Source organism: Pungitius pungitius, chromosome 8 (genome assembly GCF_949316345.1).
Source record: "Pungitius pungitius chromosome 8, fPunPun2.1, whole genome shotgun sequence".
Classification (NCBI taxonomy): Eukaryota; Metazoa; Chordata; class Actinopteri; order Perciformes; family Gasterosteidae; genus Pungitius; species Pungitius pungitius.
In genome coordinates, this window is record NC_084907.1 from 4966137 (window position 1) to 4983543 (window position 17407).

Genomic DNA, 17407 nt, shown 5'->3' on the forward strand with positions numbered 1-17407 from the left:
TGGTATTAAATCAAATGCCTCCTCTCAAATTGGAGTAATTGACATTAACACTGTGTGGCACCAGTGAGTGTGGTGAACATTTCTAAGTGCCATCTATGCAACGAGGAAGGTACAGAAGGGAGCTGCTCAATGGTCAATGAGTGCAAGACGCACACCTCAGCACATTTTTTTTAACAATATTGCAAATGCACTGCTTAGTTTCATTTAATCATGACATTTCCGACTTGATGGAACACATTGAAAAACACCACAATGCTCTCTCTGAAGAAATGATTCCTAATGGGGCCGGCGTAAAAGTGTGGGGGCGGAGACGATTATATAATTAGCACCAGCAAAACACTCTTCAGACGCTCTCTGCTTCCCGATTTCCCCCGTTCTTAATCATATGATAATGCGTGATGGAGTTTCCCTTTTATTCATCAAACACTTTGTCGAGTACAGGAGGCCCCCGGCGTCCGCGTGTGTACATCTGCGTGTGTGTGTGTGTGTGTGTGTGTGTGTGTGTGTGAGTAACAGGGGGAAGAGAGAAAAACATCATTTCTGTGTCAAATGAGTGATCTGTGGACTTCCAGCGTTGGATATTCTGCTAAATTACGAGTACATACTTTATGAATAAATCATCACACAAGGCTGCCACCACAGAGTTGGGTGCACCCTACAGAAAATGCTACAGAAAATGCAGCTACTGACAATTATACAATGATGAGAAAAACACATAAATCTCTGCAGTAAAAAAAGAGTTCCAGTGAACCAATTTAAAATAGTTGCAATTATGTAAATATTTCACTTTGTGAAAGGACTGACGCATGTACTAATAAGCTAAATGAACACTTAGAAGTGCTCCAGCTTGGTGCTGGCTATTTCAATAGCCAGTTAAGTAGTAACAAATCAGTACTGGAATAAGGTAAATGAAGAAAAATGAATAAGTCTCACAACACTTGTTGTCAGTGGCTTAATGCAAAGCTACATTTTGTAAATGTTTTGTTTGTTTGCACCCAAAAGTACGTTTACTGATTTTCAGAGTTTAGTACTACATTGAATTCCAATGACTACATTTAAAAAGTAAGTTGCGCAGTCATAAAATACTAAATTAGGCAAACCATACATTGCATGCTGAATTTTTCCCTTTGAAAGAAAAAGTTAATACATTTTCCTCAGGATCTTTGAGTGTTTCACAAAATGCTACGAAATCATCCGAATAAAACTCCTCTCAGATAATGTTGTTAAAGTTGAATAAACAATTAAAATACACATGTGTAAACTGTTGTTAAACCATGTAATACTGCGGGTTTTGTCACTGAAACTTAAAAAAATGAAAATTTTCGTTTTTTTTGCCTTTTGAGAAACAACTGCATACAGGTAGTTTGACTGATGAAACATCTTGTCTCTGATGAGCCACTGGAGACTGGTCTGATGTCCTTTAAAAGGAACCTGAACTCCTTTACCAAGTCATTTTCTTTTATTAACTTGGTCTTAATAGTCACTCCTCTTAGTCTGTGTTTTTACAGCAATTATTGAAATAACGACATTAATGCTCAACGCACGACATGTTTGTGGGCGTGTTTGCTTTAATTAACAAATCTCCCTCACACCAGCCGTGGTAATGGCCCCATCTCAGCTCCACCCAGTTTCCTCTCAGCTTCTCGCACTTTCACGCTCCAGCAGCTTGTCACGAGGTGATTTTAAGGGTAAAATTCAGGCTTTAAACAGTAACGGAAAAACAACAACGACAAAAACAAAGATCCTAACTTGCGACAAATGACGTACAGTAGGGGAAAATGGATTTAGACAAAATAGATTTACCTGCCAATAACCGTCCTATGAACCGGTTATCAACACACTTTGTTTTTTGGACAATCTCGAGCTCTCTCCATCGATCTCAGCGCAAAATTCGGCCCAACAGAACAGCAGCTGACGGGAACGCTGGTCCCAACAAGCAGCATAATCCTTACATCAATGCTCCAGCAGGGCTGCACATGTTCTCCCCTTCCTCTAAATCCATCTTCAGAAAAAAACCCAGCAATCATGGAAAACCTAGAGTATGCACCGCCTCCAACCCCTCCCCCCCTCCCCCCCCCAATCTCCCTTCATGGGGAAAGAAGAGGGTATTCAGTGAGACGGGTTCATTCATGGGGACCAAGTGGCGTCGCTTTAAATCAGTCTTTAGCTACCGAGGGAGAAGAAAAGAACTTCAACAGATTATTGGCATCATCTGCATCTGTGCGGCGCTGCCCAGCTGCTGCAGATCCTCCTGCACGACAGAAGATGCATTAAACTGACGCAACTTCAGGGAGGACAGAGGGACGCGTGTGGGTGGGTGTCTTTGGAAGACACGTGCGTGCTTGCATGTGTGAGGGGAAGAGAGTGTTTGTGTGTGGGGGGTGTGGGGGGGGGGGGACCAAATGGCTCATCTGCTTTGCTGGAGGAAACGGTTTGGTTTAAAATGTCACTTTTGTCTGGAAGGGAAATTTAGAATTCAAATGCACTGCCACAATATCTTCATGGAGGTTTGTGCGTTAATGCTTTGTAAGTAACAACCATTTCACCACACTGAATAATAATAATATTTGCTTTAACAAAAGGACAACAGGGGCTGTTACAATCATTTCATCACTTCAGCGACTGGAGTTCACACAAGTCTGATACAAGGAGAATCAAAACATGCTTCTAAATGCACATGTTTGCTTTGTGCTGCTTTTCAATCATTTCCTTGACAAAAGAATGAAAAAAAAAAAAAAACTCAGGGACAAAATCAGTGGAAATAATAACCTATAGCACCAATCTACTCCCTAAATGGGACTTTCCATCCAAATTCCAAGTTTGTAACGTTTAAATTAAATAAATCCCAACATCTATATTAGTAATACGCAACTGTTGTTTTAATTTTACTTTTATAAGTACCACAAAGTAAGGTAACCGGGTGTTTTTCAATTGGGCCATAAAAACATTTCTCAAGTTCTGTCAACTGTTAAAAGAACCACAGATTTAACAAATGAATAAAGTCTTTTTGGAGAAAAAAAAATACATTTAGTTAAATAAAAATAAATCATTGCTATGAATTCTGCAGGTAATCTCGTCTCTATTTTTATGGATGAATTAAGCCTACACAGCTAGGACTGTAATTTAATTCTTCAAATGGAATGATACTAAAAGGCTTGATCTTTATCACATCTGAAGGCAAATGAAGCTTTTGACAATTTGGCTAATCGCTTCTTCTCATCCTACTTCCCGCTATGAGGTGTAGCGTGTTTATTGATCTGCTCCGTCCATCAGCTTTAACACCACTGGGGTAGTGGATGAAAGAATAAGGGAGGCAGTGAGGCCTGGTAATTTAAATATAAACACTGTCTGTTCTTTTTTTTCATTCTTTCTCCCAGCTGTTGTTTCTGCATTTGTCATTTTTAAACTGTGTTGCTTTTATTCAAGATTATTATTTCTTCATAGAGTGGAACTTTCCAGAAAGGAACTACTCAACATCCAATACGTTGGATTTAAACCGGCGGCGGTGGTGACGCCTCTACTGGTGTTTAGTGAGCTGCTCTTTGTTCTTTGACAATAAAGGACAATTTGAGTTTAAACTCCCTGAGGTGAAGTTATTTTACCTCCCTCCAGAACCGCATGCTGTTTCTGTGAGGGACAAATAACTAATGGTAATCAAAGCAATGATGGGATTATTAACATTCTGCACGCCTTAATCATCAATGCACAGACGACGAAGCAACCAGACACAAAATGTTCACTTCATATTCATCTCTCACTATAAAGCCTATTGTTAGACAGCAGGTAAAACCATTAATGGCTATCACGTCCGTGTTAACCATTCATCCCTCACATCCTTCAGAGACTTTACCAAGAGCATAACCTCGATCAGATGAATGGGGTCCACCCAGGAAAACCAAACCCATCGTTCACCTGCTTGTGTATTCAGGAGCTGGTGTGCAGCAGCCAGTGAGGACACGCGGGTCGTTATATAACGGGACGCACGGCGCACATCAACCAGGTCACAGCCCGTTGAGCCCGATTACACATCTCTCCTCGCCCCCTCGCTGACAGGCGAGCGTTGCAACGCGATAGCGTCTAATTCTTTAATCCAAGCAGAGCACTTTAGACTCTCTCGCGGCTCCAAATTGAGGCTTGTTTTGACGCCACAAATTCATGCAAAGCACATTTTGTACTCGACAAGTAGGTTTAAGTTATTTCGTTTTTTTTTTTTTTTCTCCCCACACTGCTGCAACAAGTGTGTGCGATTCATTTGGAATCGGGGAGAGTAGATGTTCTAATGGTAAAACAAATCAAACCGTGTAGCATTTGTTTACCAGAGACAGTAGGTGGGAAAAGTTGTGCTGTAAACATCGTCTCTTCCCCTGCAGCAGTGCAAGAGATAAAGACTTTTCCAGCTCGGTATCTTCCTGCCCCCGGGGTGATGCACTTTTTATTTTTTTTCACCTGCCTGTCTGGAGGGTAAAAAAAAAAAAAAAAAAAAAATCATATTCTCTATCAGTTCTCCAAAATTATATGTCAATCTGACTTATCCCTGGTACGTTTCTATGGAGAATACTGTCAGGAAGTAGCAGCAGCGATGCACCTAAACTGCTCAGCCAAATGGACAAATAGAAGTTAGCAGACGCAGGTGAATTTATGAGGACCTGCCGTGCCGAGTGTGTCTTTGTGGCTGATTGTGTGTCACTCGCCTGTCACAGCAGTGCGGTCGGCTCACACTTGGGTTTCAACTTCTTCCCGTGGACTCGCGTGCAGTCATTGGCGTTCACTTTGGTTCTTGTGGGGTTTTTTCACGGGGGGGGGGGGGGCTCGATCATGGTGGCACGCGGACTAGTGCATCGTCGTTACGTTGCCGCCGCTCGTCGAAGCCTGATACGGGGGTCATGCAGGATCTCAAAGGTCAATGAGAAGGCGGAGGGATGATTAACAGCTGTGCCTCATAACTGTAGTTTTAACAAAGTCCTCGTACACGTGTGACCTTGCGTCTGAACGAGCCAAAACAAGGCAAGAACAAAATAATGATTTTGTTAAATGAAGTCCTAACAGCCTCCCAAGTCCTGCCCCCCCCCCCCCCCCCCCCCCCTCTATTCCCATCTCTCTCTTGTGGCCCTTTTTTTTGTTTGCTTTCCACGTCTCTGTCTTTTCTCTGTCTCCTGTCTGCTGGTGTGCAGCTCTCAGGACTCTGTGAGCTCACTGTTGATGAAGGAACACTCTGAACAGGGGGGGCGGGGGGGGTTCAGACGCCGTTGACCGCTGACTCCGTCCGTCGGGGCGCATTCCCTCGGACGGCGATGCGAGAGGCTTTATCTATGGAGTGCAGGCGTGTGTTCAGGTCTGATGTTTGGCGGGGTTAAGGCCGCTTTAAATGTTCAATTAACATTAAAATGTGCCTCTGACATAATGCCAAAGCACAAAGACGAGGAGAACAAAAGCTGCCAAATTGCACTGGGAATTCAGCCTGAAAAAAAAAAAAATAAGACAGCCTTTATGTTTGTGTTGGGGTTTCTGCTTAGTGTTCAGTATTGGTTATTGGTTATCTCTAAATGAGAGAGGCGCAAATATGAAGACGTTTTTTTTTTTTATGTGAATTGTTTCCTTCTTTTAGGTGAAAGCAAAAAAGTTAAGATTCTGAATGCAATCTCCTCTGCTTTCACCGCGATCCCAAAATCACTTCACCTGTATGAAATTGAAAAAGTGAGGGGTACCAAGCCTCATTTTCTCAAGTTTACCTCTAATAGCTTAGTAATAACTTCTCAGCTCCCCAAAGTTATTACTTTCTTTTTTCTTTCTTTTTTTTACTACGCTAAGAGACACCCAATGTGAGGGCTTCCTTCTTTTTCAGGTTCAAGAGACGAAATAAATGAGACATCAGAGAGGTGGCATTGAGTTGCTTCTTCTGAGGACTGTGCCGCCCTCGATGAGCTGGCAGAACATACGAAAACCAGCACGAGTTGTGAAGTTGAACGACGCGACGTCATGGCAACCCGTAGTGTAACGACAGCTAGCGTAACCTCCTGCGCTTTGGACAGGAGCTTCGGATTGATGCGGTCGCCGTGCCGACAGGGGCCCACCCGCTTCCTGCAGCCATCGATGCATCAAGAGGTCGATCGCGATGACAACGTCTCGTCTTCGCCATCAATCGACTGAATGCGTGCTTTCATGTTGAGGGGCTTGTTGTCTCAGAGCACCTACTCTCTCGGAAAGCTCCGCGCATGTTGTGTTCATGTCGAGAGAAAAAAAAAAGAGGTGGATGAGAGGAAGCGGATCTGCCTGCAACGGCCACTTTGCCCACAAAGCTTCTCACCGACACAGTGGGACCTTCCATCCCTGGCGGCGGATACGTTTGTTCATGAGGAATTGCTGGGGAAAAAGCGGAGAGGTGCTTTTTTCTACAGGCAGGCGCAGTTCTAAGTCCTTCTGGCGCCCCCAAAGTGGTGGAGCGTTCTGTTTCAGGAGGCGTGTGCAATGAGAGGCCATCCTCTCCAGGCTTGGCTGGGGGCGGGCTCAGGAGGCTCCGGGTCTTTTCCAGGTTGTGCAGACCATCCAGGCAGCAGGAGCGGGGGTTCATCATTGCACGTTACAATGAAAGGTGGTATGTCGAGGCCCCTTTTCACAGGATGGTACAGAAATGGTAGCTCAACAACAAAAGTTGTCTGCAAAAAGACAACTTTTGTTTGACAAACAGGAAACCAAAAAGTATTTTTTTTTTTCGTGAAAGTTATTACATTTTCTCGGATGATGAATCTAGTTTTTTTTCCCATCGAAGTGCTGCTCTGCTGCTGTTGCAACGCTCATCTGCTGTAAATATGCCAGAAGCTTAAGTAGCTAATGATCACAGCCGTTTGAGGATGTCTGTCTCCCTGCTGGGAGAAGACATTGGAAGAGCTATTTCAACATGCGCAGTCTTCATCACTGGCAGGCACTGGGTGTAGTCAAAACCTGCCAGTCATCACACAGTTTCTATATTTCCTTCACTTTTAAACAACTTGGCCACGAGCTATTAAAATAAATACAAATATTCTTCATTAGAGCAGTTATAGTGGCCCCCTTGTCACTCTAATCATTTTTACCTGCATTATGAGATGGAGTAAACAGCTGCTATTACCTATAATTACCCATGAAGTTGAAATGTTATTATTCTTACATTATATTCCTCATTAATTTGTATTATGTTAATGGCCCATTTCACCGAGGCTTTGTTTTGGCATCTTAAAATCTGCACTTCAGTCCAAATGTGAAACCGTAATTTGTAGTTTTACAAACTTTCACTATTCGTCTTTGAAAAGGTCAGCAACAAGTAAGTAATCCCACATTATCGTACTCCCCATCTGTGCGACGTACCTGCTTCCACAGCCCTCACTGTGATGTTGTGCCATCCTGCCGTCTCACGGTCCAAAATCTTCTCCAGCGTGATGGCACCCGAATCGGGGTCGATGTGGAAGATCATGTCCTCGTCCGTGGTCCGATCGATGGAGAACCTTTAACGATAAAGCACGGGAGGCGATATAAATGGTGAAGATGAGAAGCTGTCAATCATTATACAGGAACGTCCATTTTTAAGTACCACGACCCAGCCAGAGGTCAGACTCAGGTGCCGTCTGACTGGTCAAGAGTCCATCAGAGGAGCGGCCTGCGAGAAGAGGCTGTTCCTCCAGTATCGTGAGAATGTTGGTCACGTGTCGTAAAAAACAAATTAGGTACTGAATGGACCAAAAACGTATCTGGTCATATTTTCCAAATGGAATCGCATTCGTATTGGTGTTTGATTCATATCAGCACCTCATTATATGGAGTAATTAAACCAACAAGAGCAAGTTCTGTAGACCCCGGTCTTTGATGATGTGTGCTGTAAATGGCCGCCGTCGTTTTATCTTTGTTCTACTTCATTCACGTATCTGTATTCTATATATGTTGGACTGGAGAGAAACAGGGTTTTTTTTGTTGAGAAATTGACAATAAAGCTGACTTTAACTTTTGAATCCAACTCTTAATTGGTTCAGGCAATTCCTTTTCTCCCTAAAACGATTCCTTCACTGTGGTTCAAAAGGAGAAAATAATCCTTTGGATTCCAGTACACGACTTCATTTGACTTCATTTTGTAGGACAGCAGTAGGAGGACCTCATCCCCTTTTTAGTCTCTTTACAAACCTTTTGTACATAAACACGGAGTCTCTCATGGAATAAAAAAAAAGACAGACGCCTCCATCAAAGAGAAGACTTGGCGGTTTCCCACTTCTCCACCATCAGCAAAGTAGTACCTGTGACCTTTAAACTAGTGAATCGTTCTTTGATCGTGTTCGTATGGCGTGAACTAGCTTTTGACAGGTGCATCTGCATGCAACGATGTATGTCTGTGAGGTGGAGGGGTTGGTTCCATCTGGAGAACCTTGTTTTTAGTGACAGAACCTCTCTCTGCAATAGAGGGCCGGTCTTGCTGATAAGATCCGCAGTAAAACCTCATCACTTTCTGCTTAATGCCAGAGCTCGCTAACCTTTCTCAGTAGGTGGCTCCGAGCCAATCTCTCACCTCTTCGCTCACTATTCCACTAACATCAAACACACACACACACACGCGTGTCACGGGCGCACTTTCAGCTCCAGGCTGCCAGGACACCGGTGAACGACAGATCTGCCATTGTGTCGCACTTTAGTACACCTGAAACTCTGGACCTCATGCATTTTTAATGGAGGTAATTTGCAGAAGGCGCCGCGTGTCTCTGTGTCGGTGCGACTGTCCTTATCTACACTCCCCTCTCACACCCCGATGGCTCATCCGAGCAGACATTGGTACGCAAGATTACGGGGCGATATGTTGTTGTTTTTTTATCACACACAGTGAGCCGAAAGCAACAAAAAAAAAAGACGTACAGCTCGGCTTCATCCATCTGACGCAACCCACTATTCATCCTTTCCTTGTGTTTCATTCCGTCTTCAAGAGGAATTGTTAAGTGTTGTCATGCAAAGCATTGCTCTTTAATAGCATTATTCCTTTTTTTTTAGCAGTAATCTTTCCACAGCAGCAGCAGTTTAGGGCCAATGTTTTGGTTGATATATTTTATCAGGCTACCTACTGTTGCAAAAAGCAGCTGTGTGCCATTCAATATTATATCTTCATCCCTCCCCAAAAAACAAAAGCGGATTTATTATATTGTTACCAAAGAGAACCAATGAGTTTAAACCTCACTAATATTGGGTCAGAAACGATGTCTCCTTTAAAAGCTCCATTCTTTTGTATGCATTATTATATTGGAAGTATTTTCTACAAAAGGAAATTCCTGCAATTGCTTGCACCCATGCATCAGTGAGTGAGAGGCTGATCAACTCTCACAGCTATTCTTTGGCTTTTGTAGGGCATCAATCACACAATAGTTCATGTTTCTGGCCAAATAATTGACGCAGCCAAGACGCAGGGTGGGTTAAAATGAGAGGGTGTGAGAAGTGCAGGTCATGTGACTCATGCGAGTAAAAATTGTACATTGTTCTATCGCGACAAGTAGCTCACGACAGGTAAATTACCCCCCCCCCCCCCCCAACACACTAAAAGTCGACCCGGGCCGCACCTGACAGGCTTGTTCTTCACGTCCGGATCCCTGGCGGCGACGACGCCGACCAGCGCCCCGACTTTGGCGTCCTCCTGCACCTCCATGACGGCGCCCTCCGCCGGCTGGAAGACGGGCGGCTCGTCCACGTCCGACACGCTGACGCAGACGATGGTCTGGTCCCCGAAGGAACCCAGCTCCGCGAAGCGGGGGTCCACGTGCTTGTTCACGGCCTCCACGACGACGTTGTGCGTGCGCTTGGCCTCGAAGTCCAGCGGCTGAGAGAGAAAAAAAAAAAAGAGACTCTGTTTCACATGCTTTCATTTCAAAGGGGCTTCGTGTGAAGCACTGACAACAGCGCAAATGGATGATAGCAGCGCTAAGCCAAAGGCTGTAGTGTCCAAGTGACCCTTGTTGTTGTTGTTGTTGTTGTGACTGCAGCTGACCACTAAGTCAACACCACTGGTAGCTAAAGAGAAAAAGATGATGTTGATGGTTCCAGTGAGGCAAAATCTCCTGCTGGCTGAGTGGTCTCATGTCCGCTACGGGGCATAATTCACAAGAAAAATGACACTTTAAGCTGTACGGCTTATTGACTAGAACCCTTTAGCTGATGGGAGCCCCCAAACAGTTTTTAATGATTATTAAGCAGCAGATGCCGAGTCACCTGCTGATTTACAGCCAAACAAACTCCTAATCACTTTCTGTAAGACTGTAAAAAATAGTATGAGGTCTGGTAAGGATTGATTTGTGTGTGTGACAAAGGAGCTTGATCTAATATCTATAGATCAACTCAAAAAAACAACCCGCGGAGACGGCAGCGCAGCCCTCTTTTTTTGAGTCGAACCGTACCTTCTTGATGGAGACGACGGCCTCCTGCGTCTCTACGTCGGTGGTGACCTTGAAGAGCTCCCCTTCCTCTTTGATCAGGTAGCTCATGTCGGTGTTCTCCCCCATGTCGGCGTCCGTTGCGATGACGCGTCCAACCGGCGTGCCCACGGCCGCCCCCTCGGACACGGAAAACTGGTACATCTCTGGGGGTTGTGGAGAGTTTGGTTTAGCAAAGCAAAAAAAAGTGGAGAGGACGGTAGAGGGGTGAAGAGTGAGAAGAGATGGATGGGAGTAGAGGAGGAAAAGTAGGAAGATGAGTAACAGAGATAAAGAAGCTAGAGACAGGAAGAGAGACGGGTAGTGAAAAAAGGAAGTGGGTTGGGATTATAATGAATGAACAGCGGGAAGTAAACTTCAGGCGGTCACTACTGAGTTCATAGAAAAGGGAGAATGTGACATAACATTTTGTTCATACACAACGATGTCTTCAATCCGAACACATCAATCTCACAGCGGCCCAACTCTGATCACTGTGAACACATAATTACATGAATACAATTGTGACTGACTCAAACATGTCGTCAATCCTAAATCTGAAGTTCTATCCTAAATGAATAAAAAGACTGAAGTAAAAAAAAAAAAAAAAAATCTCCCAGATTTCATTAAAAATACATAAAGATAAACGTAAGAAGACGAAGCTTGATGTGATCACATCAAAGTCCTTAATCACAGACGCGACGCCATCTCCGCTTGCATCTTATTTATGAAGCTGCTTTCCAAACTCTATCTATTCCCCACACCGTACCCTGAAGATACTATAATCCTGCAGGGTTTATCCCTCTGACTGGGTAAATATGATTTACCGAGATGGAGAAAAAAAAGGATTTGTACAGAAATAAGAAAAGGTGTGGAGACATATCTAATGCGATCCAGCAGGCTGTCAGATGCTGTTCCCCCAGCTGTAACAAAAGTAATAGTGGTCTGACTTTACTCCAAAAGGGGGGGGGAAATAAAGAGTTAAAATGAAAGGAAGTAGCCTACATTTTAGTGTTTTATTTACAATGACACAACCCCTGATGCCGTTTGCTCTATGGACACTTACTCAACTCTCTGTAAACGTTTTAAGTTTTAAATACTTCGTATCAGTGGAGTTAAAGGCAGATAGCGCCGAAAAAACAACTTGACCATCGTGAACCCCGCAACGTGACGACGTGGGAGCGATAAACCGCATTGATTCAGGGCTCTTCTTGGGCCTCACTTAAAAGCACTGATCAAACGTAGCAATCCTGCACTTTTCGTTTTAGGAGCTGCAGGTTTGATGAGCTCATGGATCGGAGTGGAGTTGATCACCTCGGAGGCCGTTCACCGCGGGGCCCCCGGCGCTTCCATTGCAGAATCGGTGTATCGCCAACTCCCTCCGCGCTTCTTTCATCATCCTCGCGGGGCTCCCGCGTCGCCTCATTACTCTCGTTCCTCTCTCTCTCTCTCTCTCTCTCTCTCAACCCTCACTTCTGCGTTTCACATTCTCAAGATATTTCTTCCCTCTCCCGTCTCGGCCGTTTCTCTCCCCCCCCCACCGCCCTGCAGTGAGACCATGTGCGTGAGACACTTACTCTGCGGGAAGCGCGGCGGGTTGTCATTAACATCTGTGATCACTATGGTCACTGTGGTGGAGCCCGAGAGGCCGCCCATTTGTCCGGCCATGTCTGTTGCCTTGACGACCAACTCGTACCGATCCTGTGTCTCGCGGTCCAAATCTGCCACTGCTGTCATGATGATTCCTAATAAATTGAGGAATGGAGGAGAGGGAGACGGGGAGAGAGGAAAAGTACGAGTAATGAGTGAGGTTACTTGAAACGTTGCATTAGCGGTTAGCACTTAGAATAACCGACTGTATCGCAACATCAACTTGTGCTAAGTGCTGCGTGATGGGGACACATTCCACTTGACCTCCGCAGGGCTGGCTGACTGTACGGGAGAGGTTGTGGCACAACAAACAGCATTTCATGGCTGAGCTGTATAGGAATAATATATAAGGGGGAGGAATGAAAGCGTTCCCCAGCCAACCCTATGCGGCATCAAAACGCACCCACGGCTGGTAAGACTGCACTGAAACTTAAAAAGTGGATCTCCAGAGAGCATCGGGTGGCATGGAATAAATAATATAAAATGCTTAGTATCATAGTGAGTGAGTTGTAAGGCACACAGAGAGAGAGCAAAATGCAAAAGCATTGTTCACGCACATGAACCCTGTTGTATTTTAGTGCCGTTGGAGGCAACGGGACCCGATTTTGTTTTTTTCAAATTTTAGTATCTTTGGATTCCATAACGGCTTCCTGTTGTCAGTACAAAAGAAAATACCAAAAATGTTCCTCCTGACGTTTCCGTAGAGACTATGTATTTGTTTACTCAAATAGCCAGCACTGTGGCCTCTCTTCATGTTCGAAAGCTGTCTCCCTCACAAACCAGCACATATTCCTTCTTGGTTTAAAGGAGACATTCTCATTCTGGTCCCAGCAGCAGCAGCAGCAGCAGCATCAGTCGCTGGCTGGTTTACTGTGCTGTAATATAATTCCACTTTACCCCTTGGGATTTTCCACATCAGAATCTATTGATGCATTTTCTGGGCCCGGTGTGCTGTCTCTCTCCCAAAGGTTTGCATTGTGTTGGGTACACAACTTAGCTGATTCACGTTTAGCCCAGGGCCATGTCCTATGAGCAGCCAAAATACAGTACAGCACACCGGAGATAAGGAGGGCGACGGATGACGTGCTCCTCTTTCGCCCACCCAAGACCCCGAGGGGAGGCGTCGAAATTAGGATTGTCACAAGTAGAGCGCCAATCAAGGCAGCTAGTGTGACTGTATGGAGATGGGTCTACTTGGACTGAATGAATGTCACAGATATAACACAGTAATGGGGCCTAAGACGCCTGAAAACAACCAACAATCTTTTAAAAAAACCTGCCAAAACGCCAAAAGGAACACAGTGATTTGCTGCGTAGCCTTGTTGTCAAGGTGAGACAGATGGATATTAATGAGGCAAATTTCAGAGCTGTTTTGTCTGTTCTTCCATTTGCCCTCTTTGACTTGCACCCATTAGGCCCCGGCCGTCTCCCTGCAAACGTGGGGGGGGGTGGGGGAGTGGGTGGAACCGGGGGGGGGGGTCCTGAGACAGAAGCTGTGATGAACCGTCCAGTCCCACTGAGGCAGAGCCATTTATCATCCACGCACACAGGCTGACCAAGTCCAAGTGGTGGAGAGACCAAAAAGAAAAGAAGTCATTAAAACGTTAGGGCTGTTCCCTGCTGGGGGAGGGGGGAGGGGGGGGGGGGGGGGGGGGGAAGATTTTTGGTCAGTCTCATGGACCTGAAAGGGAGAGTTTTCCTCGGATCAGGATCTGGTGGAAATGTAATATACCAGTGGGGTAAGTCCAGGTTCTACTAAACACTGCCGACCGTGGCTCTGTGTGCCATAAGGCTTTTTGGGTGTTTGCTAAAAGTAGCTAGCATCTACTGGTTGAAGCGTTTACATGATTCGCCAATCGATTTTGATTGATCTCGGTTCTCTGTGGTCCCTTGGATTGACATTGATTCATCTTTTGCGGCACAAAAAAAGAAAAGAAAAGAAAAGGCAGGGGTCCGAATGGTCCCTCTCTGTTATCATTCTTACCCGTGTGCCTGTCAACTGTGAAAATCTTTTCTCCATCCAGTACGCTGTACACAACCCTGGCGCTGCTGCCGTAGGTGGGGTCGTCAGCATCCGATGCAGTCACCTTCATGACAGATGTTCCTGTTGAAAAGAGGCCAAATTGTGTCAGAGGGATGAATAAAAATAAGCGCCACTGGGGGAACTTTTTGAAACCAGTGTGCTATTGAGAGTGAGGAGATCTGTAACCGGCTTTTCAAGAGGGGCCCGAGGGGAACACGTTCGTTACGGTTTTTCTAAAATGTTAGTTTAGTGGTCGTGTGGTGGTGTCATGAGAGGCGGTTGCTAGGTGACCGTCACGGTTCAGCTTGTGAGCGACGGGATGCAGCACAGTGACAGTAATGGAGTTATGAGTTTGTTTCTGTGATTAGAGGAAAAGTCACACCAGATAGCGCTTTTATCTCGGTTTCTAAACTAGTTTTTAATGTTAAAAATAACCTTTTTCACTACGCCGCCGCTCGCCGAGTTGTTTTGCCTCTCGTTGGCGAGGAAGTTGTGCGTTTCCCAGATGAAAGGAAACATGGTGGCATAAAGTCAACATTTATCTTCAAAGACTGTAGGGAAGCACCAAAAATAAAATAAAATAAATCGACAACAAACAATTATTTGTGATTACCGCGCTTAGGCAGAGAATAGTATTTCAACACCAAGCCTCAAAATTATGAATTTGTGGAGCAGGTGTTAAATTAATTATTTCCAGTGCAGTACATTTGTCAACAGTGTTCATATCTACGAGCCTCCGGCAGTGACGAGACTCGGCACATCCCTCCATTTAGTCACACCTTTTAGTCAAAATGCTGAAGACATTAAAACGTCCTTTTTTTTACCTTAAGAAACAAAACTGTTTACCTGCCTCTCAGCAAGTAAGCACTCCCCCCCCCCCCCCCCCCCCCCCCGTTCTGTAAATAATTTAACTAGGGGAAAAAATGAAATAAGAAAAAGGGGGACGTTGCTGGTTTCCACAGGTCCTCAAGGACGAGAAGTCGGTCTTTGTCTCGACGCCTCTGGCCCGACGGGTAATTACTGACAGCTGGTGTTGTCTGCCAAAGGTCGCCGCTTGTAGCCTTTCTCAGAGCCCTGTCATGCTACTGTCCGGCCACATAATGGCCGTATGCTAATGTTGCTAATTAGCGGGAAGTGTCAAGAGCACTGTTTGTTTCCTGTCATCCAGTGGAGCTCTTAAGGCGCCGTCGAGGGAAGGGGGGGGAAAAGGCCCGGTGGATTATCATTAAAGTCAGCGGGCCGTTAAACACCTATAGAGCTCTTTTTTTTTTCTTCTTTTCCTCCTTGTAGGTAAATAGGAACTATTCCGTTTGCATGTATTCTACCCGGTCAGTGATGAGAGGGAAACAAATGATCGACATGGGAACGCGACAAAAGGTGAATTATCCTGAGAAACAATCGGAGAGAAATGGAGGGACAGATGGATCAGCGTTACTTCAGCGGGCACAAAAATCCTGAGAATCATTCATTCTGGCACTTTCGCCGGCCCTGTGTCCTGATATATTGCAGCTCACGGTGGATTCAAAGCGCTGCATATTAACTCGGATGGAATGAGCCATTAATTCAAATTCTAGGTCTTACCTGCCGCTGTGGGTCCAACCAAGGCATTTTTGTCCATGGATTACTCCCGTATCTTAATTTTCCCCAGGTAACAATCAGTTTGATGCTCAGCTGTTTCATGGGTACTGGCTTGCAGCAGCGTTAGATGGCTTGGAAGGACTATATAAATGCAAATGTTTCTTTATTGTGTTTATATTAAAAAGAGAAGTGAACCAGGGAGTTTTGCTCTCTGGGTTCTTATCAAAGCTCCAACCTGAATCTCTGTTTCTAGTGGGAGAAGTCATTACGTACAGTATTTGTTGGCGTTTTTTTTTTTTTTTTTTTCTCACACAGATTTGACTGTTAATGGAGTCGTGGGAATTCAATGAAAATTATTGACTTTCCCAGAGTCAAATGTAATGCATACTGGAATGGGAGAAGTGGGTCTAATGGAGAGTGAAGAGTTCTCTTTTTCTCTCGCTGCCTAAAACTTCAATCACAAATTGCTCTCAGGTGAGACAGTACAAACCGCAGCAGTAGTCATTTTACTTATCAAAATATAAAGGGTTGCTTCCCTGTATTCCCCCCCCGATGGACACCACTGTTCTGGATGAGTTCTGAGGTTTAGTTTTACAACAAACCCATATTTGTCTCAACATTTCTATGCAAAAACAGCAATTGAATGCCCCTATCAACTATACCTTATGCCATTTCTGTTGTCAATCCTGGGTTAATATTCTCCTCTGGCTGAAGGGGTGTGTGTGTGTGTGTGTGTGTATTTACTATCGCACATTACTGTTGGGTGACCACGGTCAGATGAGGTCGACATGGCAACCAGCAGGCAGAGGGCCTCGGAAACGATGCTTTTCAGCTCTGTATATCTGTATATGTACTTTTTACAAATGCGACGTGCGTTATTCAGAATTGTTTGGTGAAAAAAAACAGATGTTTATTCCCCTCACTTACTTATACATTCTGAGCCTGGAGATATTTACACCATCAAAACAATATTAAAATAGAAAAAGTCAGCAACGTTTCAATTTTCATATGCAAATGTTTTCCAATGTAACACAAGTGACTCTCAGTTTAATAACTGACATGACAGCCACTTCAATTGTTGACATGTTCCCTGCACTCACGAGGACGGGCGTTCTGCGCGGTTTCAAGTGGCCGTGCAGCTTTAACGAGGATGTGGGTTCGGTTTAATCAATTAACCCTCCAGCGGAGCAAAAAACGCTCCAGACATACAGTAATTGAGGCTGTACTCCAGATGTTTATTTAACACTCATTTACCACTCCGCTTAACGTCTCTTTAATTCACTAAACAATGCCAGTATGTCAGTTTAACAGCCAAGGAAGCACAATATTTGTATTATTATTTTATATTTTAGGCTTTGCAGTCATTTCGATGAGTTAGTCGGTTTCTCCCTGGTACCCAACGGTACTTCTGACAATGCTTTAATGTGTTCAAGGTGGGAAGAAAATCACAGAATTGCACATGCAGCGTGGGTTCCACACCGTCTCTGTGGAAAGGGTAACGCAAACAACATTCTGATGCAAAACGAACCCGGGGTTGCATCTGTGGTTAAATGGAGTAAGAAATAGGGTTGTTTTTTTGTGGCTTCGAGGATCCCACGGACGGCGATAGCTCTTATAGTTAGATTAATGCACAAGTTGGGCTTAATGGCGTCAACATAGGCTTCACCACACCATTTCAGCACTCTGGGAGAGATGGTTCAATTACTGCGGGGAGGGAGCTGGAGGAGCGCGAGACACTAGACTGACAGCT

At 44.8% G+C, this 17407-nt stretch overlaps 1 protein-coding gene across 1 annotated transcript in view; it reads right to left on the bottom strand.

Annotated features, from left to right (window-relative positions):
- LOC119230040 (cadherin-22) overlaps positions 1 to 17407 on the bottom strand; it is a 115174-nt gene that overhangs the window by 18806 nt on the left and 78961 nt on the right. Inside the window, exons 6-10 of the mRNA XM_037490988.2 lie at positions 14041 to 14160; positions 11984 to 12151; positions 10392 to 10573; positions 9561 to 9817; positions 7342 to 7478 (exon numbers count right to left, since the gene is read on the bottom strand). Of these exons, the coding sequence (XP_037346885.2) occupies positions 7342 to 7478; positions 9561 to 9817; positions 10392 to 10573; positions 11984 to 12151; positions 14041 to 14160 (864 nt within the window). The remainder of the gene's footprint in view (positions 1 to 7341; positions 7479 to 9560; positions 9818 to 10391; positions 10574 to 11983; positions 12152 to 14040; positions 14161 to 17407) is intronic.